Source organism: Callithrix jacchus, chromosome 10 (genome assembly GCF_049354715.1).
Source record: "Callithrix jacchus isolate 240 chromosome 10, calJac240_pri, whole genome shotgun sequence".
Lineage (NCBI taxonomy): Eukaryota > Metazoa > Chordata > Mammalia > Primates > Cebidae > Callithrix > Callithrix jacchus.
The window spans coordinates 84,659,124-84,686,989 of NC_133511.1; the positions used below are offsets into that span (position 1 = coordinate 84,659,124).

The 27,866-nt window shown below is 51.4% G+C and overlaps 2 protein-coding genes and 2 long non-coding RNA genes across 7 annotated transcripts; 3 read left to right on the forward strand and 1 right to left on the reverse strand.

Moving 5' to 3' along the window:
* The first annotated feature begins 361 nt into the window (after window positions 1-361).
* TMEM86A (transmembrane protein 86A) lies at window positions 362-4,827 on the forward strand. Of its 2 annotated transcripts, XR_004731337.3 has the most exons (4): window positions 362-534; window positions 2,637-2,901; window positions 3,275-3,818; window positions 4,692-4,827. XR_004731337.3 is itself a non-coding variant. In XM_002763935.5 (3 exons), the coding sequence occupies exons 1-3, from the start codon at window positions 514-516 to the stop codon at window positions 3,709-3,711; spliced, it is 723 nt and encodes a 240-aa protein (XP_002763981.1). In that variant the 5' UTR covers window positions 362-513; the 3' UTR covers window positions 3,712-4,827. The 2 variants fall into 2 exon arrangements, 1 of the variants encoding a protein (XP_002763981.1); XM_002763935.5 differs by having other exon boundaries at window positions 3,275-4,827.
* Window positions 4,828-6,016: 1,189 nt separating this feature from the next.
* On the reverse strand, window positions 6,017-27,048 carry IGSF22 (immunoglobulin superfamily member 22). Of its 3 annotated transcripts, XM_009007811.5 has the most exons (22): window positions 26,820-27,048; window positions 24,623-24,754; window positions 24,254-24,390; window positions 22,863-22,962; window positions 22,741-22,780; window positions 22,404-22,581; window positions 21,159-21,272; window positions 20,484-20,646; window positions 19,290-19,562; window positions 18,069-18,353; window positions 17,159-17,283; window positions 16,936-17,077; window positions 16,512-16,808; window positions 14,470-14,772; window positions 13,071-13,244; window positions 12,743-12,871; window positions 11,792-12,088; window positions 10,631-10,719; window positions 10,235-10,427; window positions 9,346-9,645; window positions 8,268-8,597; window positions 6,017-6,243 (listed from the first exon to the last, which is right to left on the reverse strand). In XM_009007811.5, the coding sequence occupies exons 1-22, from the start codon at window positions 26,926-26,928 to the stop codon at window positions 6,173-6,175; spliced, it is 3,981 nt and encodes a 1,326-aa protein (XP_009006059.4). In that variant the 5' UTR covers window positions 26,929-27,048; the 3' UTR covers window positions 6,017-6,172. The 3 variants fall into 3 exon arrangements, with proteins under 3 accessions (XP_009006059.4, XP_054098126.2, XP_054098127.2); XM_054242151.2 differs by lacking the exon at window positions 26,820-27,048 and having other exon boundaries at window positions 24,623-24,923; XM_054242152.2 differs by lacking the exons at window positions 8,268-8,597; window positions 26,820-27,048 and having other exon boundaries at window positions 24,623-24,923.
* Window positions 8,994-11,795, forward strand: LOC118145834 (uncharacterized). The gene is made up of 5 exons (XR_004731338.3): window positions 8,994-9,137; window positions 9,369-9,581; window positions 9,710-9,826; window positions 10,154-10,359; window positions 10,834-11,795. It is a non-coding gene; the product is annotated as an uncharacterized LOC118145834 (long non-coding RNA).
* On the forward strand, window positions 14,393-25,371 carry LOC144578138 (uncharacterized). Its single transcript, XR_013523353.1, has 4 exons — window positions 14,393-14,551; window positions 14,674-14,846; window positions 15,264-17,295; window positions 24,683-25,371. It is a non-coding gene; the product is annotated as an uncharacterized LOC144578138 (long non-coding RNA).
* Window positions 27,049-27,866: the final 818 nt, after the last annotated feature.

A 27,866-nucleotide genomic window follows, 5' to 3' on the forward strand; every position in this document is an offset into this window, starting at 1 on the left:
TCTAATTGCAATTGTATCGGGGTGGACTACATGTTTAAAAGCTTAAGGGAATCTGTCTGCCTTTTGCTCCTGGGTTATGAGAAAATATCTGTGGCTCTGCGTCCAGGACATCAATGTGTTTGTCTCTGAGCCAAGCTCAGTCCTCACCCAGACACCGGGGTCACGGTCACGTTCCGTGGACGCCTTGGCACTGCCCCCCGAGGGGGGCGGGGCGTGGGGGCCCCCCGCCTCCTGACCCCTGGGAGATGCCTCATTTCTCCGAGCTGCAGCCGGGGGCCTGGCCGGCGCCGCCAGCCGGGCCCCGCCCCCAGGCTCCCGCCCGCTCATTGGCCGTGGCTGCGGTGACGTCACGGGGCTCGCTGACAGAACCCGGGCGCCCGGCGCTCTGGAGGTATTGTCCGTCCCTCCCGGCTTTGTAGAGTCGTCGCCGGCTCACCTGGCCGCAGGCGCGTCCTGGCCGCTGCAGCCCGAAGCTGGGTGCCAGCCGCCGCCTCCGCCGCCTCCGCCGCCGCCATGGTGTCCCCGGTCACTGTGGTGAGTGAGCGAGGAAGCAAGCCAGTGTCCGGCGCGGCCGGAGCCCACCGGCCTGGCCACCGGGCTTTGGCAGGCCGAGCTGCTGGGGGCCGAGGCGGGGCGGAGGTCCCGCGGCGGCGGGCGTCCGCCGGCGGGAGGCGGGCGCTGTCACCGCCCCCCGCTCCTCAGACCCGCGGCGCCCCTCCTCGCGCGCCCCCTGCCCGCCCGCATGAGGGAGGAAAACAGTGGCCACGTGACTCGGAAGCGTGACTTTGTTGATCTCCGCGTATTTGGCGCGGGTCGGCGGGGTTGAGGGAGGGGACCGCTGCGGGCCTCAGGGTTCTGCGTAGGCGGACCATAGGGAGGCGTGGGAGAGGGTGGGGGGAGGCTGGGAGGGTGACAAGGACCTCCTGGGAATGCGGTCCTAAGTTTGTTTCCTGACTCTCCTCATTTCATAAACAAGTCAGTGGACGCCCCGAGTCTAAGGAGCACTGATAAAGCGCTGGGGGAAGAGGAGGCATTCTCCATGACACCTTCTCCTTTTCAGACTTTCTCAACTTGAACCTTTTGTTTCGTCTCCCCATCCTCCTTATTCTACTGCTGGGTTCTCTGTATCTGTCAGGGTCTCCCCAGCTACTGTTGGCATCTCTTTCTAGAAAATATGGGGCCGCGGAGGGCATGGAGTGGAGGTTGATGCTCCCAAGGGCTGGCAGGTGGTTGCTGGGCATTGTGGGTCTGGGCATCCCCCCAGCCTCCTCCTCCGACCATGCCCCTACCCTGACCAGCCTTAACTTCCATGGGAAGTGGAAGTCATCCCTTCTTCCTGCTCTTGCCTCTGGCAGAACAAGGAAAGGCTTGGACCCTGGACCCACCCATCTTCCTCTTCCCAATCCTCCTCATCACACTCTGATCAGTCCTTGTGTACCTGGTGGTCTGGGAGTCCCAGTGTTTCCTGAGTCCTGTGCTGGACAGCTCACCTAGCGACAGACACAATCACTTTGGGCAGAGTGTGGGTGTACAAGAAACCCCAGCTGCTCCATATTGCCCTCAGGGAATCTGTTAGCAACCCAAGGAAAGGAGCTTCAAGGATCACAGATTCAGAACATCGAAGCAGCCCCCTCCCCCAGCTTGGACTCTGCCTGTAGTGGCCTTGGGTACAACCTTTCTTTAGCTGCCCTCTGCTAATCCGGCTGAGACCAAGTCAGCTGCTCTAACTTCCCCCTCTCAGTTCCCCATCTCCCAGCCTGTCTGCTGGCTCCAGATCAGAAGCTGGGAAGAGAACCCCTCCTCCGTTCCTGCCTGTTTCTGGTGTGCCTTGAGTTGCTCTTGTTCTCTGGGAAGTGAGGCTGACTGACACACACCCTCTCTTCCCCCAGTCCTTGAAATCTTTGGTGTTTGAAGGACAGTTTTCTTGCTCCCAATTCATGGGTCCATTTGTCTTGTCAGCATCCCTAACATAGCTCTCCTTGCCCTTGATGCCACCTTTAGTCTGGGGCAGGTAGAGTGGAGGCTGAGGAACAGATTGGTTGAGGAGAGAGGCTGTGGAGGCTGAGGTGGTTGGCACTGCCTGCCCTCCCACATTCCTGGCACACACCTGGTGTTGCCAGGGCCCTAAGGCTGTGCCCTGGCCTCATGCTCAGGATCACGAGTTGGCCAGTCAGGCGTCTCTGTGGTTTCCCACTGACTTCACTCCATTCCAGACAGCTGGGGCTGTTGCTGGCACAGAGAGGGGCTGAAGGGGCCCTGAGGAGGGAGAAGGAGGGGGCAGGAAGGGAGAAGCACACTAGGCTGCAGAAGGGGACATTATTCTAAAGTCTGTTTGCTGCCTAGTGAGTGACTATTCCAGCCCAGCCTCAGGGCCAAGAGTGGAGGCAGATGGCAACAACAGTGGAGCCCTTTCCCCTCCTAATATACTGAGCCTCAGGGCAGTGATGGGTTTGGCCACACCCTGCTGGCTGGTAGGAGCAGGCCAGGCTAGGTTTCTCTGTGTCAGTCTTCCCAGGTTGGGGTGGAAGTGAGGTGGGGGGTGTGGGTGGGAGTGTCTCTGGGGTGGATACCTAGGCTGAGGGTGCTGGCTGTAAGCTGCCAAGTTCTGAGTGCTGCTGCTGTCCTGTGTCCTCCAGGTGAAGAGTGAAGGACCCAAACTGGTGCCGTTCTTCAAGGCTACCTGCGTGTATTTTGTGCTCTGGCTGCCCTCATCTAGCCCATCGTGGGTCAGCGCCCTCATCAAGTGCCTGCCCATCTTCTGCCTCTGGCTCTTTCTTCTGGCCCATGGCCTGGGATTCCTGCTGACCCACCCCAGTGCCACCCGCATCTTTGTGGGGCTTGTCTTCTCTGCTATAGGTGATGCCTTCCTCATCTGGCAGGACCAAGGATACTTCGTGCATGGTCAGTGACCATCATAGTGCCCTGGGAGGAGTCCTGGGGCTGGGGGATAGAGGGTCCTGGGCTGGGGGCAAAGATTTGGAAGAGGGAGTTTTTGAACCAGAGTATGGGGAACCTGAGGGTTTCTAAGGCTAGGGACTGTGAGGGCCCCTGTTAGCAGATAACCTCTGCAGGGTAGCTAGTGATGAGTTCCAGAGTCCTTTAGGGGACTGGGGTGGTGGTCTTTAACTTTAGACCTTCCTATCTCTGTTATCTCAAAGCAAAGATGCTAGGTTATCCCAAACACTCCACTTCCCTATATCCATCCCCACTCTCACCCCATTACTCATTTTTCATCAAGCTTGCCCTCAGCTGCCTTTGCCCCTCTTACCCCCAGGTCTGCTGATGTTTGCTGTGACCCACATGTTGTACGCCTCAGCCTTTGGCATGCGGCCATTGGCTCTTCGGACAGGTCTGGTGATGGCAGGGCTGTCAGGCCTGTGCTATGCCCTCCTCTACCCGTGCCTCTCAGGTGCCTTCACCTACCTGGTGGGGGTCTATGTGGCCCTTATCAGCTTCATGGGCTGGCGAGCTGTAGCAGGGCTGCAGCTGGCTGGGGCAGACTGGCGCTGGACTGAGCTGGCAGCTGGCAGTGGCGCACTGTTCTTTATCATCTCAGACATGACCATCGCCCTCAACAAATTCTGTTTTCCTGTGCCCTACTCTCGGGCAGTCATCATGTCCACCTACTATGCGGCCCAGATGCTCATCGCCTTGTCAGCTGTCGAAAGCCGGGAGCCTGTGGAAGACTATAGACTGAGCAAGGCCAACTGAGATGCCAGGGTCTGGTCACCCCTCTCTCCTCCTGGGGTGGGGGCCCAGATCCTGGGCACCTACAGGAGCTGGATCAGGATGGCTGCAGTGCCAGCCTGGGGCAGCAGGTACTGCCTGCGGAATTTGCAATTTTTGGAGTGGGGAAGCTGGAAAAGGATCTCCCTGGCAGAACTTGCGGTCCAGGACAATGCTGAGAGCTAAAAGAGCCAGCCTAACCCCTGACTGGAGCCAGAAGTAGACCTCTCCCCACCTCTACGCTATCAGGACTTTAAAAAGCCCCCCGGAAGGTGATGGTGCTCAGCTTCTTGACACCCCCCTTCCCCTACTAGGTGGAAGAGTCTGACGCCATGTGTTATGCCTAGGACCAATGGCAGTGCTGGGTTCACCCACTCTTCCACTTTCTCATCTGCACAGAGTTGAGGGAAATGGGAGAATCTGTACTGAGAAGACTCAGACCCAGGAGCCCCTTTCACAGGCCCCTAGTTGGGGAGATTGAATGAGAGTGGAGCCTCCCTTTCTTTTCCCTCTTCTATCCTTGTTACTTGAACAATCTCCATCTCCAAGTGGTGGGTGGGGTTGTGAAGACGTGTGGGTCCAGGCTAGGCAGGAGAGAACTTTGGTCTCAGAGCTTGGGGTCTAAAGAATTCAAGTGGCCCCATCTCTCTCTCAGGCAAGCCCAAAACTCAGGTCCCATATACCACCCTTAGATCCTATCCCCAAGGCTAGGGGGAACCATGCCAAAGGAAGGGGCCAGCCTCTGTGTGTGTGTGTGTGTGTGTGTGTGTGTGTGTGTGTGTAGTCTGTTTCCCAGTCTGCCCTTGTTTTTATTTACCGTATGTCTCTGTCCTGCTGTCTGTCAAATGTCTCACAGAGAGAGGGCCTCAGGGAGCTGCTGAGGGGTGCTGAGCTGGCTCAGGGAGCTGGGACCCCTCCCCTCCAACACACACACAATGCTTTCCTCCTTGCCTCTCCTACACTAGGAGCAAGAGGAGGGGGCTCCGATGACACTCCGGAGTTTTAAGACCCAAGGCACATTCAATGCAAGGGGAGCAAGGATGGGACAATTCCATCTTCTGCTGCCCATGTGAAAAAAAATAAAAATCAAGAGCCATTGGCTGTCCTGCTTGTCTGCCTGTGTGGCACGTGCCTGTTTTGGAGAGACTGTGTGGTGCCAGGGTCTCTGGCTGTCCTCACAGCCTAGTCATAGTCCTGGGCAGTGCATCTTGGTGCCAGGCTGGCTCCCTGGCTCTGGTGATGCTCTGCTGGTTGGAGTGTGTCTCACTTCCCTGATGTGGGTGAGGATGTGGTTTAGGAGGATGGGGATGGGTAGTATTTGCCAATGTCCAAATTCAGCCTTCATGTACTCCCCTGTGCACAGGTGCCCAGCACCCTTGGTGACCCTTAGTTACCCTATGTCCTCTATTGCTGCCCACCTCCTCCCCTCCCCACCTGAGACCTGCTGCATGCTCCAAAATGATCCAGATTCCCTTCAAGCATCTCCCAAATCTTGGACTCTGGGCTTAGTTGAACAGCTGGAAGCAATGGGATTAGATTGGCTGATTCATTCATTAGATGTAAAGCCCTGGCAGAATAATGCGTCACCCTACTCCAGGAGCATTTGCAACTTAACAGACAATGCTCTAAGCCAGAAGTAGAAAGGGAAGCCTTGGGTGGTGGTGGATATGCCATTAGTAGAGGTGTTGCACATTTGTGGGGATGTGATTTAGGAGACTCAAGTCTCATATGGGTGGTTGGATGAATCAATCATTTCCAAATTAGTTTTTACAGAGATTCCTGGTGAGGGAGTAGCAAAGGAATGAGGGAAGGCAGGCTCAAACCTCCTATTCTTATTTCAAGTCTAGTAGCTTCTTAGGTTGTAGGTTTGTTTGTTTGTTTTGTTTTTGGAAGGATTCTACTGAAAAATGTATGTTTGAAATTTAGTAAGCTGGATGATCAATCCCTTCTAGCTCTGAACCCTGGACACTACAGAGGCAAGCAAGATCTTGATCTTTTCAAAATTCTGAACTTGGAACACAAACCTACCTAGTGTGAAGAAATGGGAGGGAGCAGGATGGAGAGAAGGATGAAGTCAGCAGGACTTGCCCCCAAGCTCTGAGGGGAGAAGGAAGGTGCCGTGTGGATGTGGAGGAGCGGAAGGGAAGTCCAGGCCCAGCCACAAGGGGGCTGATTACTGCCCCATGGGTGGGTTTGGACCAGGCTTTCAGGGGTCCAGGTCTGGGATTCCCCATCATGCAATCACATCCATCCCCCTTGGTCCCTGCTGTATACCACCCTGAGGAACAGGAAAGGTGAGTTTAGTTTATTGTTCCATCCCTTCACTGAATGTTTACACAGACAAGCACCAGACAGCAAATTGGGCTTCCTACACCGGTCCATGCAGAGGACAGGCCAAGAAGCTCCACATCATAATGGTCTCCTGATGCCTGGGCTGGGCTGGAGCTCACATAAGGTGCTTTGATTTCTTCTGCAGACTCTCAGCGATGGATGCTACAATTGACTTGTCATCTTTGTCTGAAAGAGCAAAGCAAGTATTTGTTATATTAATGATGCTGGGGCTGAGGGAAATTCCAAACTGCTGGAATTCCTATACAGGAAACTAGGAGCTGGACCCTGAGACCCTTAATTCTGGGTTGGCAGAGTGTGAAGGAGCAAGAGCTGCCATTTATCTAGCACTTAATATTTGCCAGACATTGTGTCAGGCAGTTCTGTACTATCTCATTTAAGCCTCACATTTCTATTTAGACCTCACAGCCTGAGAAAACAGGCTCAATGAGGTAGCTTGCCAAAGTCACACTGCTGGTCAGTGGTAGAGCCAGGGCACTGGGCCCACATGCTGTGCTTACAACCAGAGTTGAGTTGTCAGGGATCTCTTTAGCTGTGGAATGAAAGCTGGACAGTGCCCATAGTGCCTTCCCTGGCCTAGTTCTGTTACACAGCTCGGCAGCCTCTCTAGAGATATCATGGTCTCAGTGCCAGACACTTAGCTAAGCACTTGAGAGAGCAACAGGACAAGGTCCTTTCCCCCAAAGAAAGTTATCTATAACTGGATAAAAAAGGTCTGTATGGCTGGGTGTGGTGGCTCATGCCTGTAATCCTAGCACTTTGGGAGGCTGAGGTGGGTGGATCGCTTGAGGTCAGGAGTTCGAGACCAGCCTGACCAACATGGTGAAACCCTGTCTCTACTAAAAATACAAAAATTAGCCAGGCATGTTGGCGTATGCCTGTAATCCCAGCTACTCGGGAGGCTGAGGCAGGAGAATCAACCCGGGGAGGTAGAGGTTGCAGTGAGCCGAGAACAACCCACTGCACTCCAGCCTGGGCAATAGAGCAAGACTCTGTCTCAAAATTAAAAAAAAAAAAAATCTGTAACCATGGTGACCACAACAATGGAGTGTCATGGAAAGTTCAGGAGTAGCAGAGGATGAAGTGAGAGGTGGGGGAGGGGGAAAGCTTGTTGGTTTGGGATTTTACTGTGAGAGGAAAGCTGGGGGAAATTTAAGCAACAGAAAGCAAGGCAGGCCAGCTTTACTGCTAGCTGTGTGGCTATGAAGACAACAGATTGGAAGTGAATAAAATGCTTTCCCCCTACGTGTGTACACATGAGTAGAAATATGGCATGCATGTACACAATGGAGGGTTCCCTGGGAGGCAGAAGTTGCAGTGAGCCGAGATTGCGCCATGTACTCCAGCCTGGGTAAGATCAAAACTGCCTCAAAAAAACAAACAAACAAAAAACCCAGGGCATGATGGCTCACGTCTGTAATCCCAGCACTTTGGGAGGCCGAGACAGGCAGATCACAAGGTCCGGAGTTGAAGACCAGCCTGACCAACATGGTGAAACCCCGTCTCTACTAAAAATACAAAAATTAACCAGGCATGGTGGCACATGTCTGTAATCCCAGCTGCTCAGGAGGCTGAGGCAGGAGAAGCACTTGAACCTGGGAGGCAGAGGTTGTAGTGAGCAGAGACCGCGCCATTGCACTCTGGCTGGGGCAACAGAGCCAGAGACTCTATCTCAAAAAAAACCCAAAAAACCAAAACCAAACAGACAACAACCAAAAAAAAGAAAAAAAAAAGAGAAAGTTCCCTTCGTTCCTCCCTTATTTGTGCCCCCCACCTGTCCTTATCCAAGACAATTTTAATCTTGATTGCATGTCAGAATCACCTGCAAAATTTTGCAAACATATATATTCTTTCCAGAACCCTGCCAGAGAGATCGTGATTGGTGAGTCTGGTTTAGTCCTGATCAACAATATCTTTTCTTTGAAGGCAGGTCTAGGTTCACCAAGAGTTGCAAACCACATCTTATCTAGGAGTTGAGAACTCTCATGTCTGCAGGGGCTAGGCATATAACAAATGACATCGAAAGGATGGGAGAGCGCTAAGAACTGTGGCCAATTGAGAATGTTTGCACCACCTGTTGGCGGTCAGATTAAAAAACAGTGCCAGCCAAATAAAGAGATGACAAATGGCCCACAAGGCCAGCCTTTTGCGCCTCTCCCCCTCCCCGAGGCCAAGCCCCACGGTGCCCTCACCGTAGACGGTGAGCGTGCAGCTGCTGCGGTCCTTGCCTAGCTCGTTCTCCACCAGCACGCTGTAATCGCCGCTGTCCTTGAGCGTGCAGGTGGGGATGACCAGGGTGCACACGCCGCTGGTAGAGTTGTACCAGAACTTGGAGTTGGCTGTGATGTTGACGTCGCCTTTGTAGAGGGTCACCGTGGGCCGTGGGTTCCCAAGGAAGGCGCAGGTCATGGTGCAGTCCTGGCCGCGGAGCACCGTATGTGGCTTGAGGGGCGTCAGGAAGCGAGGCGCATGGCGCCAGTCCTTCTTCTCGTAGGGTTTGAGCTTGGCGCTCAGGTCCTCAACTGCGCAGGCGGGGCGGGGCGGGGCAGGCCGTGAGCGCGCTTTTAGGCCCCACCCGCCACCGACGTCTTAAGAGTTCTGCTTACACGAAACGCCGAGGACCTGGGCCAGATTCCCAGCTCCATCAACTCTGGGGGCTCGATGTTACACTGGTTCCTAAGGGCTCCCCACCAGGCCCCAGTCCTGTCCCCCGGCTCTCCGGCCCTGTCCCCAGCCACTCCAGGGTTCTGCCACCCAAGCTACGCTTTCCCACGACCCCAGGGCAGAGATGTCATTCCAGCTCCAGCTTCCTGGACCCGGGTATTCCCAGCCGTTACCCCAGCCTTTAACTCCGCCTCCAAGCTTCCCCTACGTCATTTCAGCGTCCACAGTCTCCCCTCGTATCCCTTTAGCTCGTCAGTTCCAGTTTCCCGACGCGGCCCTCACCCTTAAACCCTAGCCTCCAGGGATTGCAGACATCCTCCAGGCTCCACAGAGATCTCACCCCCGTTAGCACTCTAAGCCCCTCCGCAGCCCCTCCACCGTCGTTTCCGGCCCCAAAGGTACCTCCCCATCTCCACTTTAGTCTCACCCCTAAGTACCCCGAAGAAAGCCAACACTTCCTTCTCCCCTAAGCGTCCCAGATATTAACCCTTCTATCGCAATGATTTTCAGATTTTATCTTGCCTCTTGGGTACCCTTTGGGACTCTTACGTCATCTCCACCATTAGGGTACCCAGACTTAATTCTAACTGCAAGTCCCAGACTCACTCGGGTCCTTATTGATGAGCCAGGTGTCCTTGGAGTCAAGTGGCTCACTGTCACCGATTTCATTCCGAGCCACCACTCTGAAGTAGTACTTCCTGCCTGGGAGCAGACCGGTCACTGTGTACTTGTTGCTGAAGACACGCTCGGCAGCCGTGTACCAGGTGGCGGTGCTTGCATCCCGCTTCATGATGACGTAGTGAGCCTCACCGTCCTCCTGCACATCTGGGCTGTGGTTCCAGGTCAGAGTCACTGTGTTGGGGACTTCCTCAAACAGCTGTAGGTTTGTGGGGGGCCGAGGGAAATCTGGAAGAGTTGGAAGATCTGTCAGCGACCTTGGGGGGCCTGAAGTATTGTGTCCCCACCCCAGCTATCTGCCAAGTCCGATGGAAGATGAGTTGGGGCAAGTTTCAGGCAGCTGGTGTCTCGGAGTCGGAAAACTATTTCTGAAGTGCTGCTCTGCCATTTACTAGCCCTGTGACCTGGGGTAAGTTACTTAACTGAGACCTCTTTCCTCAATTGCAAAATAGGGCTAACAATGACTATTTCATAGAAACAGTGGGTAAAGAGCCTGGCATGTAGTTACTGTTCAGTAAAAGTGAATCCATTCCTCCTTGGAGGGTTAGAGCTTTATTTTAAAGCTTCCAGCTCTCACTAAGCAGTCACCCTAATTTTTAATGGGTTCATCTCCATTTGTCCCTCCTGCCCCTCACCCATTTCTACTCTCTCTGCCGACCATACTCTGTAGGACAAAATCTTGCTCTGTGGTGTCAAAGAAATCTTCATGGCCCTAAGACACGATTTCCTGTGGTAGGAACTCAAGCCACACTGGGGAGCTGTACTTTGGAGAAGTGTTCAGTGATGGTTCCTGGAGGCCTCTGCCTTCTCTCCATACCTGCCACGCGCACATGGATGTCATAGTGTGCTTCTCCAAACTCATTCTGGAGCAAGATGCGGTACACCCCGGAGTCAGAGCGCTTGGTGCTATTGATGAGGAACTGCGAGTAGTTTTTGCTCTTGGTAATTGTTTCTCGGCCCTTGGTGGGGATGCCATCTTTCTGCCAGATCACGTCGGGTGGTGGTGAGCCCTGAGTAGTGACAGGAGATGGCACAATTGGTCATGCAGGTGATATTTGGGGGCAGGCTCTCCTCTATTGTTGAGGAGTTTCCACCTGGCTCTTGCATTAGGGGTCTGGTGAGGGGCAGAGTCAGAGTCAGAGACTGTCGTGGCTACAATGGCCATCTTGGTCATGTGGACAGTGTATAGGGGTCAGGGTCAGGGACAACTCACAGAGAAAGCTGCATGGATGCAGAGGGCTGTTCCAGCACGAACCACCATGTGACTCTTCAGCCGGGCACTGAGGTCAAACTTGGGTGCAGCTGAGATAGAGGAGACAGAAGTGGGGGCATGGATCTCTCTTTCAGCAAGACTTGGCTTTAAGCCTCCTCATCAAAGCCTTTCCCAGCCTCTCCTCTTTTATGCCCCCACTACAGGCCATACAGACATCTAGCTGCTCCTCAACACTGTGAAGCATTTATTTGTTTTCTCATCTGTCTCCTGCTAATATGCAAGACCCTGGAAGGCAAGTCCTGTGTCTTGTTTCTATATCCCTAACATCTCCTTTTGAAACTGCCTTTGCAACTGTAGCAGTGAGAAAATTATGACAGTGAACCAGATCTGGTCTAACCAACCCCCATCTTGCCTTTAACCTCCAAACTGCCTGTAAACATTCCTGGTCTCCGACCAAGCTAATTTTGGGAGAGACATTTAGTTTATAGTTTAGATGATAACAATCCTTCCCCCAAACTAAATCACCTTTGCAAAGCCAGTGAAAGGCCACCAGGTTAGGAGGATGCGAGGAGCCTGAATTCTGCTAAGGTGTAGACATAAAAGATTATCAGCCATTATTCCAGAGATCACAATATTTGCAACTCCCCAATTACTCCTGCAAATAACATCACTATTGTAGAACCTTAGATTGGTTTATGAGATGTTTTCCAGGTTTTTGCATTTCTGATGACTGATGGCTCCACCTGGACCTGACTACACCCCACCCCACTGGTCCTGTGGCCCCACTGAGAAGCAGACTCCCTGGCCTCTGAATTTTCGGGAAGTTGATTTGGGTAATAACTCTGTCTCTCACACGGCATGGCTGACCTTGTGTCCATTAAGCTCTTTGTTGCAATGCTGTGGTCTCAGTGAACTGGTTTTGCCTGTGCAGTGGGCAGGAAGAACCCATTGGGTGGTTATACTTTGACACACGGTGGATGCTGTTTGGCACACAATGATTGCTTTGGTAGGGGTGCCCCTGAAGTTACCTAGCTTTGTCCAGGCACAACAAGTAAGGATGACTTTTTCATGATCCAATTTTCCTGTGGGATGAGGCCCCAGAGAAGAAGGTTTGGAGGTACGATGTTGGGCATGAATCCCCAGCCCTCTCTGTGTCCTCACCTGGTGGTGGCATGGCACGGACCCCCTTGTCTAGCTCCACAGGCTCCCCAACGCCAGCCTCATTCACAGCCCGGATACGGAAGAAGTATTTCTGCCTCTCGGTGAGTCCTCCCACGGTGTAGCAGGTGCCTGAGATGGGGATCTTTGTGCACTTGGACCATTCCTTGGTGTCTTCAGCCCTCATCTCAAGGATATAGCCAGAGGGTGGGTCTCCCTCTGCAGGCTCCCGCCAGGCCAGGGAAATGCTGGAGTTGGAGGAATCGGATACATGCAGGTCCTGGACAAGGCCTGGGGGTTCTGGGGTAGAACAGACATGTAGTCAGCCCCCCCAACTCATCTCCACTCAATGCCATGGCCACTTCCCACACTCAATACTCCTGAACCACATCTTTCATTACTTCTAGCTCCAGATCCCTCAGTTAACGCCCTCAGTACCTAACCTTACACACTCAACCTCCAAATTCAAATTCAGTTATCTTACTGTTTTAACACTTCTATCCTTGAACTTGGTGCCCCTTAAATTTAACATACTCCACACATTCAAAACTTCTATATTCAAACTTTAATTCAGCCTGTAACCCAGCCATCTCCACCACATCCACTTTCAGGCAGTAGTACCCCTGCTTTGCTTCCTAACTGCAACGTTCTCCAACCATCTGCCCCACACCCTTACTCAGCCCTCAGCATGCCTCTGCTACCTCACCTAACCAGAAATACACGAAGTTTAAAAATGGCTTTGCACCCCACCTCCTCACTGTCCCTGACTATCAGTCTTCATCTTATCAAGCTTTCTCTTGCTGTGTGAATCTTGTTGCTCTATGAGACTGGCAGTTTCCAGAGAGTGGAGACTGTGTAATCTCTCCTGTCATACTTTCCCAGGGAAGAAATTCTTTCTCCACTTTGAATGGGCTAATTCCATTATGTGTAAGGACCTGGCAGCCCCATACTCACTAACAGGATCCTTGGCCACTACTGAGCTGGATGGCACACTGGGCTGTCCAGGGCCTGCCTTATTTACAGCTATAACTCGGAATTCATATTCTGTGTCCTCCAGGAGACCATCCACAGTGCACTTGGTGCCTGAAATTGGAAGTTGAGGGGTCATGAGGCCAGAGGTATCCATGGGGTGAGAACAAGAGTGAGAGACATAGAAGAGGAGGTCAGGGGATGCTGTTAAAACTTCCAGAAGAGTTGGAGGAGGGACTGTGTCAGTAGTTAATGGGTCCACTTAGCAAGACCTCCTTTGGTCCCTCCTGGGCCTCTATCCCAAGGACCTCACCTTGGATGGGGTCCCTGTTGACTGGCACCCACAGGTTGCTGCCTTTCTTCCTTCGTTCTACAATGTAGCCAAGCACTGGGGCTCCCCCGTCCTGGGTAGGGGCATTCCATGTGATAGTCACGGCCTCTTTAGTCACATCAGTCACTTGAGGCTGGGAGGCAAAACCAGGAGGCTCTGTGGGGGACAGAGGAGCCGAAAGTTAGGAGGGGGAGTGCTGACCTCTGCCTCCCCTGCTTGAAAAAACTCAAGCCAGAGATTCTTCTTTCTTTTTTAGAGACAAGGTCTCACTGTGTTGCCCAGAATGATCTTGAATTCCTGGGCTCAAGTGATCCTCCTGCCTCGGCCTTCCAAAGTGCTGGGATTACAGGCATGAGCCACAATGCCTAGCACAAATGATTCTTAACTTTGCTTGCACATTAACATCAAGTGGGAAGTAAAAATAAAAACAAAAATGAAAAAACTCACCACCAACAACTAGTGCCTGGGTCCCACCTACCCATACTCTATGCCTGGGGTGAAGGGCAAGTATTAGCATTATTAAGGAAACCAAGTGATTCTAATGTGTAGCCAACATTCAGAATCAGTGACAAACTTTCCCATGGTGTGATCAACAATCCCATCCTTCTCAATCTACTGTCCTGACAAGAAGTTTTGGAGATCAGTTTGGAGAGGTGTAGGAAGTAATTAATTTGCAATAATAATAATAATAATAATAATTATTATTATTTTTGAGAAGGAGTCTCACTCTATTGCTTAGGCTGGAGTGCAGTGGCACGATCTTGGCTCATTGCAACCTCTGCCTCCCGGGTTCAAGTGATTCTCCTGCCTCAGCCTCCTGAGTAGCTGGGATAATAGGTGCCCACCACCACACCTGGCTAATTTTTGTATTTTTAGTAGAGACAGGGTTTCACCATGTTGGCCAGGCTGGTCTTGAACTCCTGACCACAGGTGATCCGCCCACCTTGGCCTCCCAAAGTTCTGGGATTACAGGTCTGAGCCACTGTGTCCAGCCTGCAATTGTAATTAAAATTCCAATGTTGTCAAGGGTTTTCTATGGGGAAAAAAGTTAGAATGGTTTCAGGTTATCCCTAAAGCAGCCTCTTGCTTACTCGGATTCTGGGATGACTTATGGGATGGAGAAAGGAGTGGAGTCAGTTCCCTGAAGTTGTGTGTGTTCTGGGTATACCCATGGGAGCGTGTTGTGCATGTGATGTGACTGGACAAAGTGGAGAATTCTTGCCCAAAATGATGTTCTGTTTTTACTCTGGAATCAGTGTGTCTCGTGAGACAGCTAGAGAGATGATCTTGTGGAATTTCCCACAGATCAGTGTTCCTTCCTGGCCAAGGCCCCCATGTTGACCCCTGGGTTCCCCACTGAGCACCAGGCTATCTCACCGACCTATGGGATTTCCTGCAAACACTTCTTCTGTCTCCAGTGGGTCGCTCACACCTTCCGAATTGACTGCCAGGATACGGAACTGGTAGGCTTTTCCCTCTTCCACCTTGTTGGTGGAAAAGTTGGTGACTTTGCCATCCACCTCGCCTATCTTAATCCAGGACTTCTTGCCAACTGCCCTCCTTTCCACTATGAACTGTGTCACAGGTCGTCCGCCGTTGTCCTTCGGGGCCTTCCACTTCATGTGCACACAACTACCTGAGAGCTCCAGGAACTCCACCCGGCCCTGTGGGGGCTTCGGACGGTCTGGGGACAGAGAACAACTTCAGAATGGGGCTTTGGAATAAAGGATCAGAAGGGCCTCCTCCCACTCTCCAAAGGTCTGGCCAGGCTAGGGCATAGCCGGATTATGAGCTTTTTGGATACCTTGCCCCTCCCTGTGTCCATCACCCCTCTTTCTAAGACTTGACCAAAGAGATTGATCCTTGCCCCCCTGAATCTCCCATCTGTCTAGCAAAGGGTAGACTAGAGAACTTAGGGGCCCCTACCCTTAGCTGATCCCCCTGTTCCCTTACAGACAAGTTCTCCCCATCTTCTGAGCTTTGAGAACACCAGTGCTTTCTAGTACCACTATTTACCTTATGTTATAATTATAGTCTGTCTACCAGTTTCACCCCTTTTGAATTGAGAAACTGTTGGGGATACTTCATGTCTGTGTACCCAGCAGTGAGAACACAGCAGAGGTGCTCTGTCTTGCTGCTGAATTGAATTGAAACTCAAACCGTCCCATCCTACAGCTCGTTGGAAATGCAGGTGGAGGAGGTGGTGATGGTATGTATGTGACGTGTTGAATGTAAGTACACTCAGGCCAGCTCCTCATCTTTCCTTATATCATCATGTTCATACCAATTCCTAATTCCATTGGAAATCCCCATTCCATCTTTCCCACCTTATTTTATCCCCAGCCCTATCTGACCTCCCACCTCACCCTAGTTCACTTTCAAACTCACTATTCTTTCCAATCAAGTTCACCTCCATCTCTGAATCCTACCTCTCGTCTTTTTTGTTGTTTCTTTTTGTTTTTGTTTGGAGATGGAGTCTTGCTCTGTCACTAGACTTGAGTGCAGTGGTGTGATCTTGGCTCACTGCAACCTTTGCCTCCTGGGTTCAAGTGATTCTCCTGCCTTAGCCTCTGAGTGGCTGGGACTACAGGTGCACGCCACCATGCCCAGCTAACTTTTTTGTATTTTTGTATTTTTTAGTAGAGACGGGGTTTCACCATGTTGGCCAGGATGGTCTCGATCCCTTGACTTCATGATCTGCCCTCCATGGTTTCCCAAAGTGCTGGGATTATAGGTGTGAGCCACTGTGCCCAGTCATGTTTTTGTTTTTGTTTGACACAGAATCTTGCTCTGTTGTCCAGGCTGGAGTACAGTGGCCTGAACCTGGCTCACACAACCTCTCAAATGATTCTTGTGCCTTAGCCTCCTGAGTAGCTGGAATTACAGGTGTGTGCCACTATGCTTGGCCAATTTTTGTATTTTTAGTAGAGACCAGGTTTTGCCATGTTGGCCAGCCTGGTCTTGAACTCCTGACCTTAAGTGATCCATCGCCTTGGACCCCCAAAGGGCTGGGATTATAGACGTAAGCCACCATGCCTGGCCAGTCCCACCTCTCTTTCATCTCATTTCCACCTTACCTCCTACCAAGTTCTCATCTCCAGTCAATAACAGTACTTAAGTAACATATCTGAAGGTATATTATGTCCTGTGTTCTTGGCTGTGCCCTTTAAATTCACTAGAAATGGATACTAGATAAAAAGATCACCTTGTTCCAGGCAAGAAACTGAGGCTTAGAGAGGTTCACTCAGCCAAGAGCTAGTTGGGAAGTTAGAAAGGGCTTCGGCTGCAAAGCCAGCCTTCTAGGCCCATTCCCAGCCCAAACTTCAACTCTATCTCTGGCCTCCTCCTCAGCCTGCCTTCCACCCTGAGTCTGGACAGCAGGTGCCCTCAGCTCAGCTCAGCCTGGCCCAGCCCTGCCCTTACCCAGCACACTGAGGTGCAGAGTGGCCGTAGCTGAGCCGTGGTCATTCTTGAGCTTGAGCAGGATGAGGCCACTGTCTTCACGCACACAGTTGGAGATGGTGAGCAGTGCCTGGTCTTCCCCGCGCTCCATGGACACACGTTCCTCCTCCGTCACCTCCATGCCATCCTTGTACCATGTCACTTTGGGCAGCGGTTTTCCCCGGAAAGGGACCTTGATGTGGGCTGTGTGGCCTACCTTCACAGTGATGGGGTGCGCGGCCAGTGCCTCCAGTACCGATGGGTCGATGGTAGGAGGATCTGTGGGGTGGGCGGCAGGGAGGGCTTGAGCATTGGCATGGAGGAGCCCATCGGGCGGGGGAGAAGCCATGAGCTTGTAGGTGGGCCAAGCATGGCTGAGCTTTGTCTACCTTGGGCAGGACCATACCTGCGATGAATACAGAGGCTTCACTCTCTGCGCCCTTGGCCCGGAATGTGTACTTTCCCTCATGCTCAGGGCCCATACTGGGGAAGATGAGCTTGTGCACTGCACCCTGCTTCACAATCTGCACGCCCGGCAAGTCCGTAATCTGAGGGCCAGGGGTGGGTGTAAGTGTGAGCACAGGCCAGGTCTACCTCCATCACCCCCTTCCCTGGCCCCTGCTTCAGACCTCCTTGCCATCCTTCAGCCACACACCCTCCACCTTCTCATCGTTCAGCACTACACACAACTCAGCCGGGCTCCCAGTGGCTGCGTGCACATCGGACATCCCGCTCTTCACTGTGGCCAGGCGCTCTGGGGAGAAAGGTAGGCAAGGGACTGGCTCAGGGTGTTGGGGTGGGAGGAACTTCTGGGAAAAGGTCTGTTGGTGATGGTCATGGGACTGGTCAGGGGTGCTGCATCAATCAAAATAATTTATGATGAGCAGGTGGCTTGCCAATGTGGTCAATAGGTGATTGGAGGATGGTCAGTGAGGGGAACTGGAGCAATAGGTGGGAAGGGGTGGAGAAAGGTCAGTGGCATGGGAAATAGTGACCTGGAAGACAGGGAGTTGGCTAATGGGGAGTTGATTAGTGGAGGGTGGTCACCAGGGACTTAGGATGCTGGGTTGAAGAGGGAAATAGATGGTGGAGATGTCAGTCGTTAGTGGACTTGGGATGTTTAGTTGTGGTTATGCTAGTCCGTGGGATACATAGTGTCTTTGGGGATTTAGGGTGGCTAGGGTCTGTGGAAAATGGTTTATGGTTAGGGAGTAGGAGATGGTTGGGATCAAGAAGTCTGGGATATCAGGGTTGCTGGGGATGATTAGAGTCTGATAGTGAAGGATGAAGTCAGGAAATCTGGGATAGAGTCTGGAAGATAGGGGATGATCAGTGTCTAGGAGGTATGGATGTTCAGGGCATGGGAGGTCAGAGCTAGTCAGAATTTAGGCGGTGAGGGTGGTCACAATGGGGAGACACAAGTTGGTAATGGTCTGCGGGAGGGTTGGAGTTAGTGGGACGGGGGCAATTGATATCCACTGTAAGGGAATGCCAAGGTCAGGGGGACTGGTCAGTGGGGATTGATAGGGCAGGTGTTACCCTCCACAGTGACGGTGGCAGTACTGCAGTATTCAGTTGGGTCTCCATCCTGCATGGCCACCACGGTGTACTCGCCACCATCACTGAGCTGTGCATCCTCAATGATCAGTTCTGCTCGCTTGCCCTCGTGGTTCATGTTGTATTTAGCGCCATGTGTCAGCAGCTGCCCGTCCTTCTTCCAGCGGAGTGTCACATCCTTGGATGTCAGCTCACATTCTAGGCATGCGCGGCTCCTCTCTTTCACACGTACATTTTTGAGGTTGCTCACAAACTTGATGGGGATGCCTGCAGACAGACAAACACTTGGGCCTACTCCCAAACAATGACATCCTTTTCCTGCAGTTACAGAGCCATGAGCCCTGTCCCTCTTTCTGGCCTCAGAAAACACAAGAGCTTGTGATGTTGAATGTTTGTGTGTAATATGTGATTCACAGAAGTACTTGACAGGGAGAGTCCCAGCCATGGCCCTGACTTGCTAGTTGACTATATGCAACTCACTTACCTCTCTGAGTCTCAGTGTCCTTATATGTAAAATGGGGTGAGAACTTTCACAGTGCTGCAGTCAAGATCTCTAATGCCCCCTTGGAGCTCCAGCCATACCTGCACTCTGTCTAGTGTCTGGACATTTGTACATGCTATTGCCTTGCTGGGGATGCTCTCTACTTTCCTTCCTTCTCTGAAAGCTGAACTCCTTTTAGTTCTTGGCAAAGTTCGGATATCATTTCATTATTTCCGATGTTGCCAGGTGATGCCTTTTCTTTGGTTTTCTATAGCCTTTGTGTCTCCCTCCATCACAGCAATGATGATTCCATGTGGTACAGATTCCAGGTGTGGTTCAGATGTGTGACATGCTCATTGGTGTACCTACCATTATGTGCGAATTTCCAAACTAGTTGTGGTAGCAGAATATACGTAGTCGAGAGCGACACAGGGGTGCTATAATATATGACATTAGAGACATAGGCTAATACTTTCTTGGTCCATGATCTCATATGATAATAAGACCCCAGTGTGGTTTGACTCTTGGAATAATAACTGCTTTTCTAATTTCATTTCATACCTGCCTCCCCTACTAGACTAGGGGTTAACAGAGAGGGGAACCCTCTGTCTTTCCAGTACCTATCACAGGGCTTTGAAAATAGGAGATGGATGGCTAGATGGATATATAAATGATGACCGCCTGCATAAAGCCCACCCCTTAGGGTCTTGCCAACCACTCACGGTCAATAGTGAGCTGGGCCTTCTGCACCAGTTTCCCCGCCTCGGCAGAGAACTCGCCGCTGTCACTGAGTCTGGCATCCTTAATCTTAAGCGTGTGGGTCAGACCATCCTCAGACACTGTGATTTCATACTTGTCATCCCTCTTCAGCTCCTTCCCATTGAACTTCCACACAAAGTTGGGCTCTTTCTTGGAGAGGCGGATCTCAAACACAGCTGTCTGGCGCTCTGTCACCTTCAGAGGCTTCATCTCTCCCAGGAACTTCAGTGGCTCATCTGGAGCAAACAGTCATTAGGCTGGTCCCTCCCGAAGGGTGGAATGGTGAAGAGGGCCCTCACATGCCATTGCCCTCCTATAGCCCATGGTTAGGGGAAAGCACCCTTCCTTTGGTTTGGTTTTTGAGCCCTTCTTGTCTGGAGTCCCCTCCCATGATGTTCATGTGGTCTTCTTCCCAGTAATGGTAACAGCAATTTTAAAAGCACTTATGTGGTTTTAGGTATGTTCCTAAAACCAGGAACCATTCTAGCCATATTAATTCATCCAATTATCACATAGGTAGATTCTATTATTCCCCATTTTGTAGATGGGGAAACTGAATCAAAGAGAAGTTAAATAACGTGACCTAAATCACATAGCTCATAAGTGGCAGAAACTGAGATTTGAATTCTAGTAGTTTAGCTCCAGAATCTGTGTTCTGTTTTTAAACTTATTTTTGAGACAGGGTCTTGCTTCATCACCAGGTTAAAGTATAGTACAGGACCATGGCTCACTGCAGCCTCTGCCTGCTGGGCAGCTAGGACTACAGGTGCATGTCACCATACCTGCCCAATTATTTATTTATTTATTTATCTAGAGACGGGGTTTCATTATATTGCCCAGGTCGGTCTTGAACTTTTGGCATCAAGTGATTCTCCCGCCTCGGCCTCCCAAAGTGCTGGGATTACAGGTGTGAGCCACCACGCCTGGCCCAGAGTCTATGCTCTTAATAACTATGCTATGCAGCCCCATGGCACTTAGCTCGTAATCTTCTCCCTTACACCTCGTACTTCCTCCCTCCCTTGACTTCCATCCCCACAATGCTTTCTTGCAAAGTCCCATAGTTCTCTCTCCAATATCACCATGGACCCCATCCCTGGCCATTCTTCTCTTCCAACCTGACATATCCTCCTTGTTCCCTTGCATGCCCCCACTCATACCCAGCACTGTGAGCTCTGCACTCATCCGCTTATCACCCACGGACAGGCTGTAGATGCCAGCATCGTTCATGTTCACGTTGGTAATAACCAGCATGTACTTGGTGCCCATCTGCTTCACATCGTACTTGCCCAGGGAGTACTGGATCCTCAGTGGCTCAGTACCCTGTCTCATGGAACAGGTAGGAAAGCTGATGAAGGGCTGTAGGAGGAGGCTTCCAGAGATCTCCATTCCCCAAAGCCAGCCTGAGTTGGAGGGTGCGTGTCCAACCCTCTAAAGACACACAGAGGTCCCTATGATCTCTATAGCCTCATCATCTGGCTTGGTAGAATCCAAGATCTCTGCTTCCCCACAGGCCTCCTCACAGGCCTGAACTCTTAGTATGCATGAGTTCATTAGTTGCTTTCCCTTAGAGGCACAGCTCTTCAGTGACCTTCAAGACTATCTAATCTAGCCTTTCAATTTAAAGATGGGTAGACTGAGGCATAGAGAGAGGAACGTGACTGTTTTACATCACACAACAGCTAAGAGTAGAGCCCAACTCCAGCCTCTTTCAACCATACCAGGAGGCATCTTCTTGATGGGATGGAAGGGAAGCTATGGCTTATGGATAATGAGAGAAAGGGGTAGAGAGGAAGAGGTATCGCCAAGGTGGACCCTGGCTAGGCATCCCCCACCTTGATCCATATCATCTTGACATTGGGGTCTTTCAGCTCCATGATGCAGTCAAAGACCACTGTCGTGTCAATCTTGGCCTCTTTGTCTTCCAGGGGCTTCAGAATCCGGATGGCCTGAGAGATTATGATAATAAAATTACAAGTGTCAGTGGTACCCAGAGCCTGTCCAGGCTGTGTCCTCAATCCTGGAGAAACTCTTAAGGGTGTGGGGAGAAATGACTAGGCTCATTAGATAACACTCTGGACTGCTCCACTGATCAAAGGAAAGATTTAGAAGGAGAGGAGTATTATGGGGGATGAGTAAAGAACCATCATTCATGGAATAATCACTATGTACCTGGGCCTATTACATAGATTACCTAATTCCAGGGTAGATGCTTAATGAGTTGGTTGAGTGAACCAATCAATGACAGCAACACAAAAACAAATGAAAGAAGAAAGTATAATTTTCATTTTGTAGATGAGGAAACTGAAGCTCAGAGAGATGCCCGAGTTCACACAGCTAATAAGGCAGTAGAACTGGGATTTGTTGGCCGGGCGCGGTGGCTCACACCTGTAATCCCAGCACTTTGGGAGGCTGAGGCGGGCGGATCACAAGGTCAGGAGATCGAGACCATCCTGGCCAACATGGTGAAACCCCGTCTCTACTAAAAATACAAAAATTAGCTGGGCATGGTGGCGTGTGCTTGTAATCCTAGCTACTCAGGAGGCTGAGGCAGGAGAATTGCTTGAACCTAGGAGGCGGAGGTTGCAGTGAGCCGAGATCGTGCCACTGCACTCCAGCCTGGCGCCTGGCGACAGAATGAGACTCTGTCTCAAAAAGAAAAAAGAACTGGGATTTGTTTGTTTGTTTTGAGACGGAGTCTTGCTCTGCCACCTGGGCTGGAGTGCAATGGCATGCTTACGCCTGTAATCCCAGCACTCCGGGAGGCCGAGATAGGCTGATCATCTGAGGTCAGGAGTTCAAGACCAGCCAGTAAGCCACTGTGCCTGGCCTAGAACTGGGATTTGAATCTAGGTCTGTCTGACTCCAAAGTCCATTCAAGTATATTAGGGAGTGGCGAAGACAGGAGAAGTAGAAGAAAGGTGACTTGATTTCCCTTGTTGCTTTCACAGTAGAGTATGCCTCTGAGTATGTGTGTATAGGGCTGGGGAGACCTTGCTGCCGTGAAATACACAGGCACTAGCACTTTGAGTGAGGCCCTGCCCCTGGCCTGCAGCTCCTGCTCCCTGCAGGGCACTCACCTCCACCTCTACTTTCTTCTTCATCTCTTTGAGCTTCTTGAGCAGCCCCCGAAAGTCGGTGAAACCATACTCCATGCAGACCCTCTCAAAGTCTTTCTTGGGCACCTTGGACAAAATCTCCAGCATCTCTTTCTCATCTGCCACCTTCTTTTGCTTCTTCTTGGGAGCAGGGGGTGCCCTAGGAGAAGGAGGAAGGGACTAAGCTTGTACACAATGCCTCTTCCAACCTTGAGAAGCTCCTCCCTACTCCATAGATTCTTGGAACTCAGGGCCCTATTGAGAGGTTCAGCCTGGATGAGGAGACAATATCTTGGGCAGAGGGACCTGGCAGCCTCACCTCTTCTTCAGCATCTTTTTGAAGTCCATTTTCTCTTGACCTGAGAATAGACAGAGGGACAGTTTCAGACAGGGGGGGTCTGGTCCCTGAGAAGAAAGGCCAGGAGGAAGGGCCTGACTCACCTTCTGTTACCAGCAGAGACACGGTGTAGATGGCATCTGCATGGTCATTGCTTGCAATACACTTGTAGTTGTCAGAGTCATCAGAGGTCAGTGGCTCCAGCTGGATCAAAGTCCGGCCATTAGTGGGGGAGGGAGAAGGAACCACAGGGAGACTTTCTGTGAGATAAGGAAGGAGGGCTTTTTCTTTTTTTTGAGGGGAGAATAGGAGCTGAGTGTTGGGCATACGTGTGGAGGATTGAGCAGCCTGTATGATTTGGAGGTACCAGCTAGCAGTCAGTGTGAGCATGCATGTTTGTAGCCTGATTTCAGAGCAATAAAACTGTCTGCTTCTTCATCAGACTTTCCCCCTTGGCTGTGTGCTCCCAAAAGCTCCCTGCCTTGTAACTCTGTCTGCAGTTTCTGGCATCATCTGGCTGAGTCTTCATTTAATACAATTTACTTCTCTGTACTGGCACTGGGCTGAGCCCCAGAAGGAAGAGTGGTGAGTAAGGTTGACTTGGTGCCCATCTGGATGGTGCTTGCAGAAGAAGTCTGCTAGGCTCTCAGAAACTGTCTGCTGAATGATGAGCTTGTGTAAGAGATGGCCAGTAGGGGGACCTGGGGCAGCTCCTGTGTGCTGTGGGGGGCTGAGGGTCCAGTGATGATGGGTCTTTGGGAGGAGACTACTTCTGTCTGTGGGGAAAAAAGGAGGCTCTTTGCCTTTCACAACGGGAAATTGGATCAGGACCCGAGTAATTATAGGATCAGAAGTAATTACAGGCCTAGATCTCCCAGTGACCCATCCCTCCCTTTCCTCCAAGGGCCTGGAGCCAGAGGTTGCAGCTGGTCAGGCCTAGCTCTCAGAAAGTGACCCAAAAGCTGGTTAGACCTAAGGGTGATCGGTCCTAGGGGAAGCTTTTCTGGAGGGTTCAGCTAAGAGATAACAGCCCAGAGACCCTGACCCTCACCCCTACTCTACAATCAGTCCCTCCGGCAACTTTACACCCGCTATGGTCCCGCCCTCTGTGGCCAAGGCCACCGTCTTGGTCCCGTGTTCCTTTTGGCTCACTCGCCTTGTGGACATTCCCCTTTGCTTCCATTGGCCCCCGCCCCCCCACCCCTCCCCGCTCCCGCCTCTCCCCCCTCCCCCCTCTCCGGCGTCACGTTCTGGTTCTGCCCTTGCTCGGCTCGCCCCGGAGTAATTTGGGTCCCCTGCTCCTTCGGGCAATACTGCGGTTCCTGACTCGGCCTCTCTTATCCTGCCGCGCCTCTTGGGCAATGACAGCTGCTTTTCCCACTGCCCAGTTCTAGGGCCGCGGTTGAGGCTCTGCGCGGTGAGAAGACTGGCTGCCCGCCCTGGGGTCCATGTCTCTTGCTTTCTCTGTAGCTGGACTCGGGCTCGGCCCCCGCACCTTCAGCACATGTTCCTTGTTAATGCTGTCGTAGAATATCTTGGCAGACTCCTTGATGGGGATGCCGCTCTCCCTCTTCCAGGAGATTTGGGGTTTGGGGTTCCCCTGCACCCGGGCTCGGAACACGGCTTTGTCCCCTGCGATGAGCACAGGACACGTTTTCGTCTCTTCGCCACAGGCTAGACCCCCTGCCACCCTCTGCCGGCTCCCTGCCTCCTCCCAGACACCGGGGTCTGGCCCCGAGCAGGGGAGGAACCCTCCACCAGGCTCTGCCAGGGTTTAGCTTTGGAGGTCGTTGGGATGGGACGGAGGGTGGGCGCACTGGATTAGAAAGCGCTGGGCCCCGGGGAGCCACGGGCAGCTACACACCCTCGGGCGCGGCGACCGGGCGAGGCTTCTCCACGAACTCAGGGACGCTCTCGCCCGCAGGGATGTTGGAGCTCCGGGTCACTAAGCTGAAGAACTCCACTGTGCTCGAGGACTTCCTCGTCACGACCTCCTCTGTGGGGGCAGGAGAGAGGTCAGAATAGGCTCCAGGTAGAAGCCCAGCTGGCGAATGGAGGACTGAGCTTTCTTGAGGGGACGGTGAAGCATGGAAACAAAGGCCACTTAGGGAAGTGGGAGCAGGACCACCTACGTGGGGAGAAAGCAGGGTGGGTCGATGGGCCATTGTGTTATGGCAAACTTGAACCACTAGGGGACGCGAACTCCTTTCTCACACCTCAGTGGTCCATTACCTTTGTGGGGCCACAGCCCTGAGTCCTAATTTTTTTTTTTTTAAAGGAGCTTCACTTTTGGAATTTTCTTGATCCCTTAGGCTTCTCTCCTGGAAGTCCTGGTCCTCCAGTAGCATTAAGAGGGGCTAGGCCTGCTGCTGCCTGGGAGGTCTGTAGCTTGGCTGAGTTCTGCTTTAGATTTTCTCCCTGCCATTCTGTGGGTTCAGCATTCATTGCCTTGGGAGTGGTGAATTATGAGTGAGGATCAGGACACATTCCCACTCCAGTGGGGCTATATATGGGAATATCTTTATCTGAAAGCACATCTTCAATGTGGAAATATAATTTTATATTTGGAAAACAGAAAACTGTTTTTGCAGTATAAAACTACAGAAAATCTTGGCTGGTGAGTTTATCAATTCATAACAATTGCTCTGAATCATAGAACGCATTCCTTGAGTCAGGAACTGTGCCAGGCACATATCAGAGATGATTTTATTCAATCTTCACAGCATCCCCGTGAGGTAGGTGTCTTATTACCCCGCTAATCTGACAAAGGGAAAAAATGTGTTAAGAAGCTCTCATGGCTTCCTTTTAAATAGTAACCAGAGGTCTCAAACAGGCAGAGTGCAGGGGACACCTGGGCTGCAGATGTCTTTTATATGACCTCCACAATGTTTAAACAAAAAAGTAGCCCTACATCTGAAATAGAAAGATTTCACATAAAAATTCAGCTTTCTGGATTCTCAACACTGAACTTATATTCCCGTATGGCAACATTCAGTGGGAGGTGAGTCGTGGCTGCACCTTTAGATGGGGTATACAGTCTTTAGTTTACTGCAGTCTTTTCCCCACATTTCTGTTCCCTGCCTGGACCCTGTTGGTCAATGGTCTACAGCTTTGGCTGCACATTATAATCCCTGGAGAACTTTACAAGCCATACCCGATTTAATGGTCTGGGGTGAGACTCAGGTACTGCCATATTTTTGCCCCCCTCACACCCCCCGCACTGAGGTGACTCTGATGTGCAGCCAGGGCAGAGAATCACTGCTGCAAATCACTTGAGTTTGCAACTTCTGATCTAGACCACAGGCTGTGAGTCCTAGCTGTTCCACTTGCTCTGCCTCACTGGCCAGCAGGGGTTGGTTGGTACAGACTGTTTGGCCTTGACCTCTGTGCACAGAAGACTTTGCGGGACTCTATCCCTTTGAGGCTTTGAGGGAGGGGCAATGACTGTGAGAAGCGGTATCCAATGTCTTCGCCCCTGGCCATCTTTTAATCTCTTTCCACCAGAGACATGACTAAAACACTCTGTTCAGCTCTGAGACCATTGCTAAGCTTCCCCTTGATTCTGCCCTCCTCCAAGTCTGGCCCAGAGGGCTAAGAGCCTGGAAGCTTAGGTCACCTTGTTGTTTATATGTTCACCTCTCTCCACTGGTAGCCCCGTCTCCTATTTCTTAAGTGGAGCAGGGTCAGCATTACTGATATGTAGATAAGGTGGCTACCTTCCTAACTTCCCCCAAGCCTGAAATTCTACCTTTGGAGATACAATCCATTCACCTATGGCTCTGATCTCCTTTAGCAATTAAGAGTTTATCAATCATTCACACACATCCACATGATTGATTTTTTCTAAGCTGTTTTCCTGGAGATCTGATCTGTGGTGAACATCAAGCTGGCTGAAGCTTTAACAAAGCCCAGATTAGAAGCACAGGTTGGGAGGGGGCTGCTGTTGGTACTGTGGACTCCTCAGGGGCCCATTAGTGGCAAAATCTGGGGCCACCCAAGGGAGGGTGTGGAGAAAGAATAGCTGCCCTTCCCGATCCCTTCCCTGCCCCCATTCCACTTGCCTCCCACGATCTTGGTTGTCTGGGAGAAGGTCTGCACGTGGGTGGTGGAGCTGGAGAACTCCATGGACACGTGCTCCTGCAGCATCTGCTGGCTGTGAATGGTTGTCATGGTGACAGCAGGCGTGGGCACTCACCTGTGAGACTGGGGAGAGGATGAGGCCATGAAGGACAAGACAGGGAGTAGGAGGGAGATTCAGAGATGTTATGTGTGTGTTCAGATGTAAGAGGAGATGGAAGCACACAGGAGAAGGCCAGGAGAACAGTCAGGCTCTCTTTTCTTCATTTCCTTGATCCCTTTTCCTGGTTAGTTACCAGTCCCAATAGGCCTGTCCTCTCACTGAGTAACTCCAAACTATTCCAGGGTCTCAGAGGGAGAGGTTATAGGGCTTAGACTTACTCAGCCAACCAAGTAAGGCCTGGAGGGAATTGAGGATACCTATTAATAGCTACATGGCACTAAGGAGGCGGTGTTGGATGTTTCATCAGGAGGGAATGCAGTCAGACCTAAGAAGGAACTTCCTGACTAAGCCATACTGGAGTGGGCCTTAGAAGGAAGCTGTGGCTCTTATTCCCGGGTCCTGGGGACCCCAGCACTGGAGAAATGCTAAAACAGACGAGAAAACATTGTTACATTTCTGCTTGTGTTTGCAACACGGTAAAGGCAAAGGCTTAGTTTTTATTTCTTACATTTTTCTTTGAACTGGTAATGCAATCACAAAGCTAAAGAATAAAATAACATACAAATCCGTATGAAGAGGCTCCCTCCCACTCCTGCATCTATCTTACAGCCCTCTCCACTGCAATAGGTAACCAGTCTCTAGGCTCCTTCTAGACCTCCAACATGCAAATAGGAAAACTCATATGTTCTTGTCATCTTCCTTTTTAAAAAAAATAAAAAACATATACGGTAGCCTCTTATAGTTATACATTATAATGACCCTTTCTTTTTTTACTTAATGTGTCTTGGAGATTTCTTCCATACCAGATCATAGAGTTTCCTCATTTCTGTTCAGAGCACCATGTTATCTCAAGGAATGGATGTCCCTC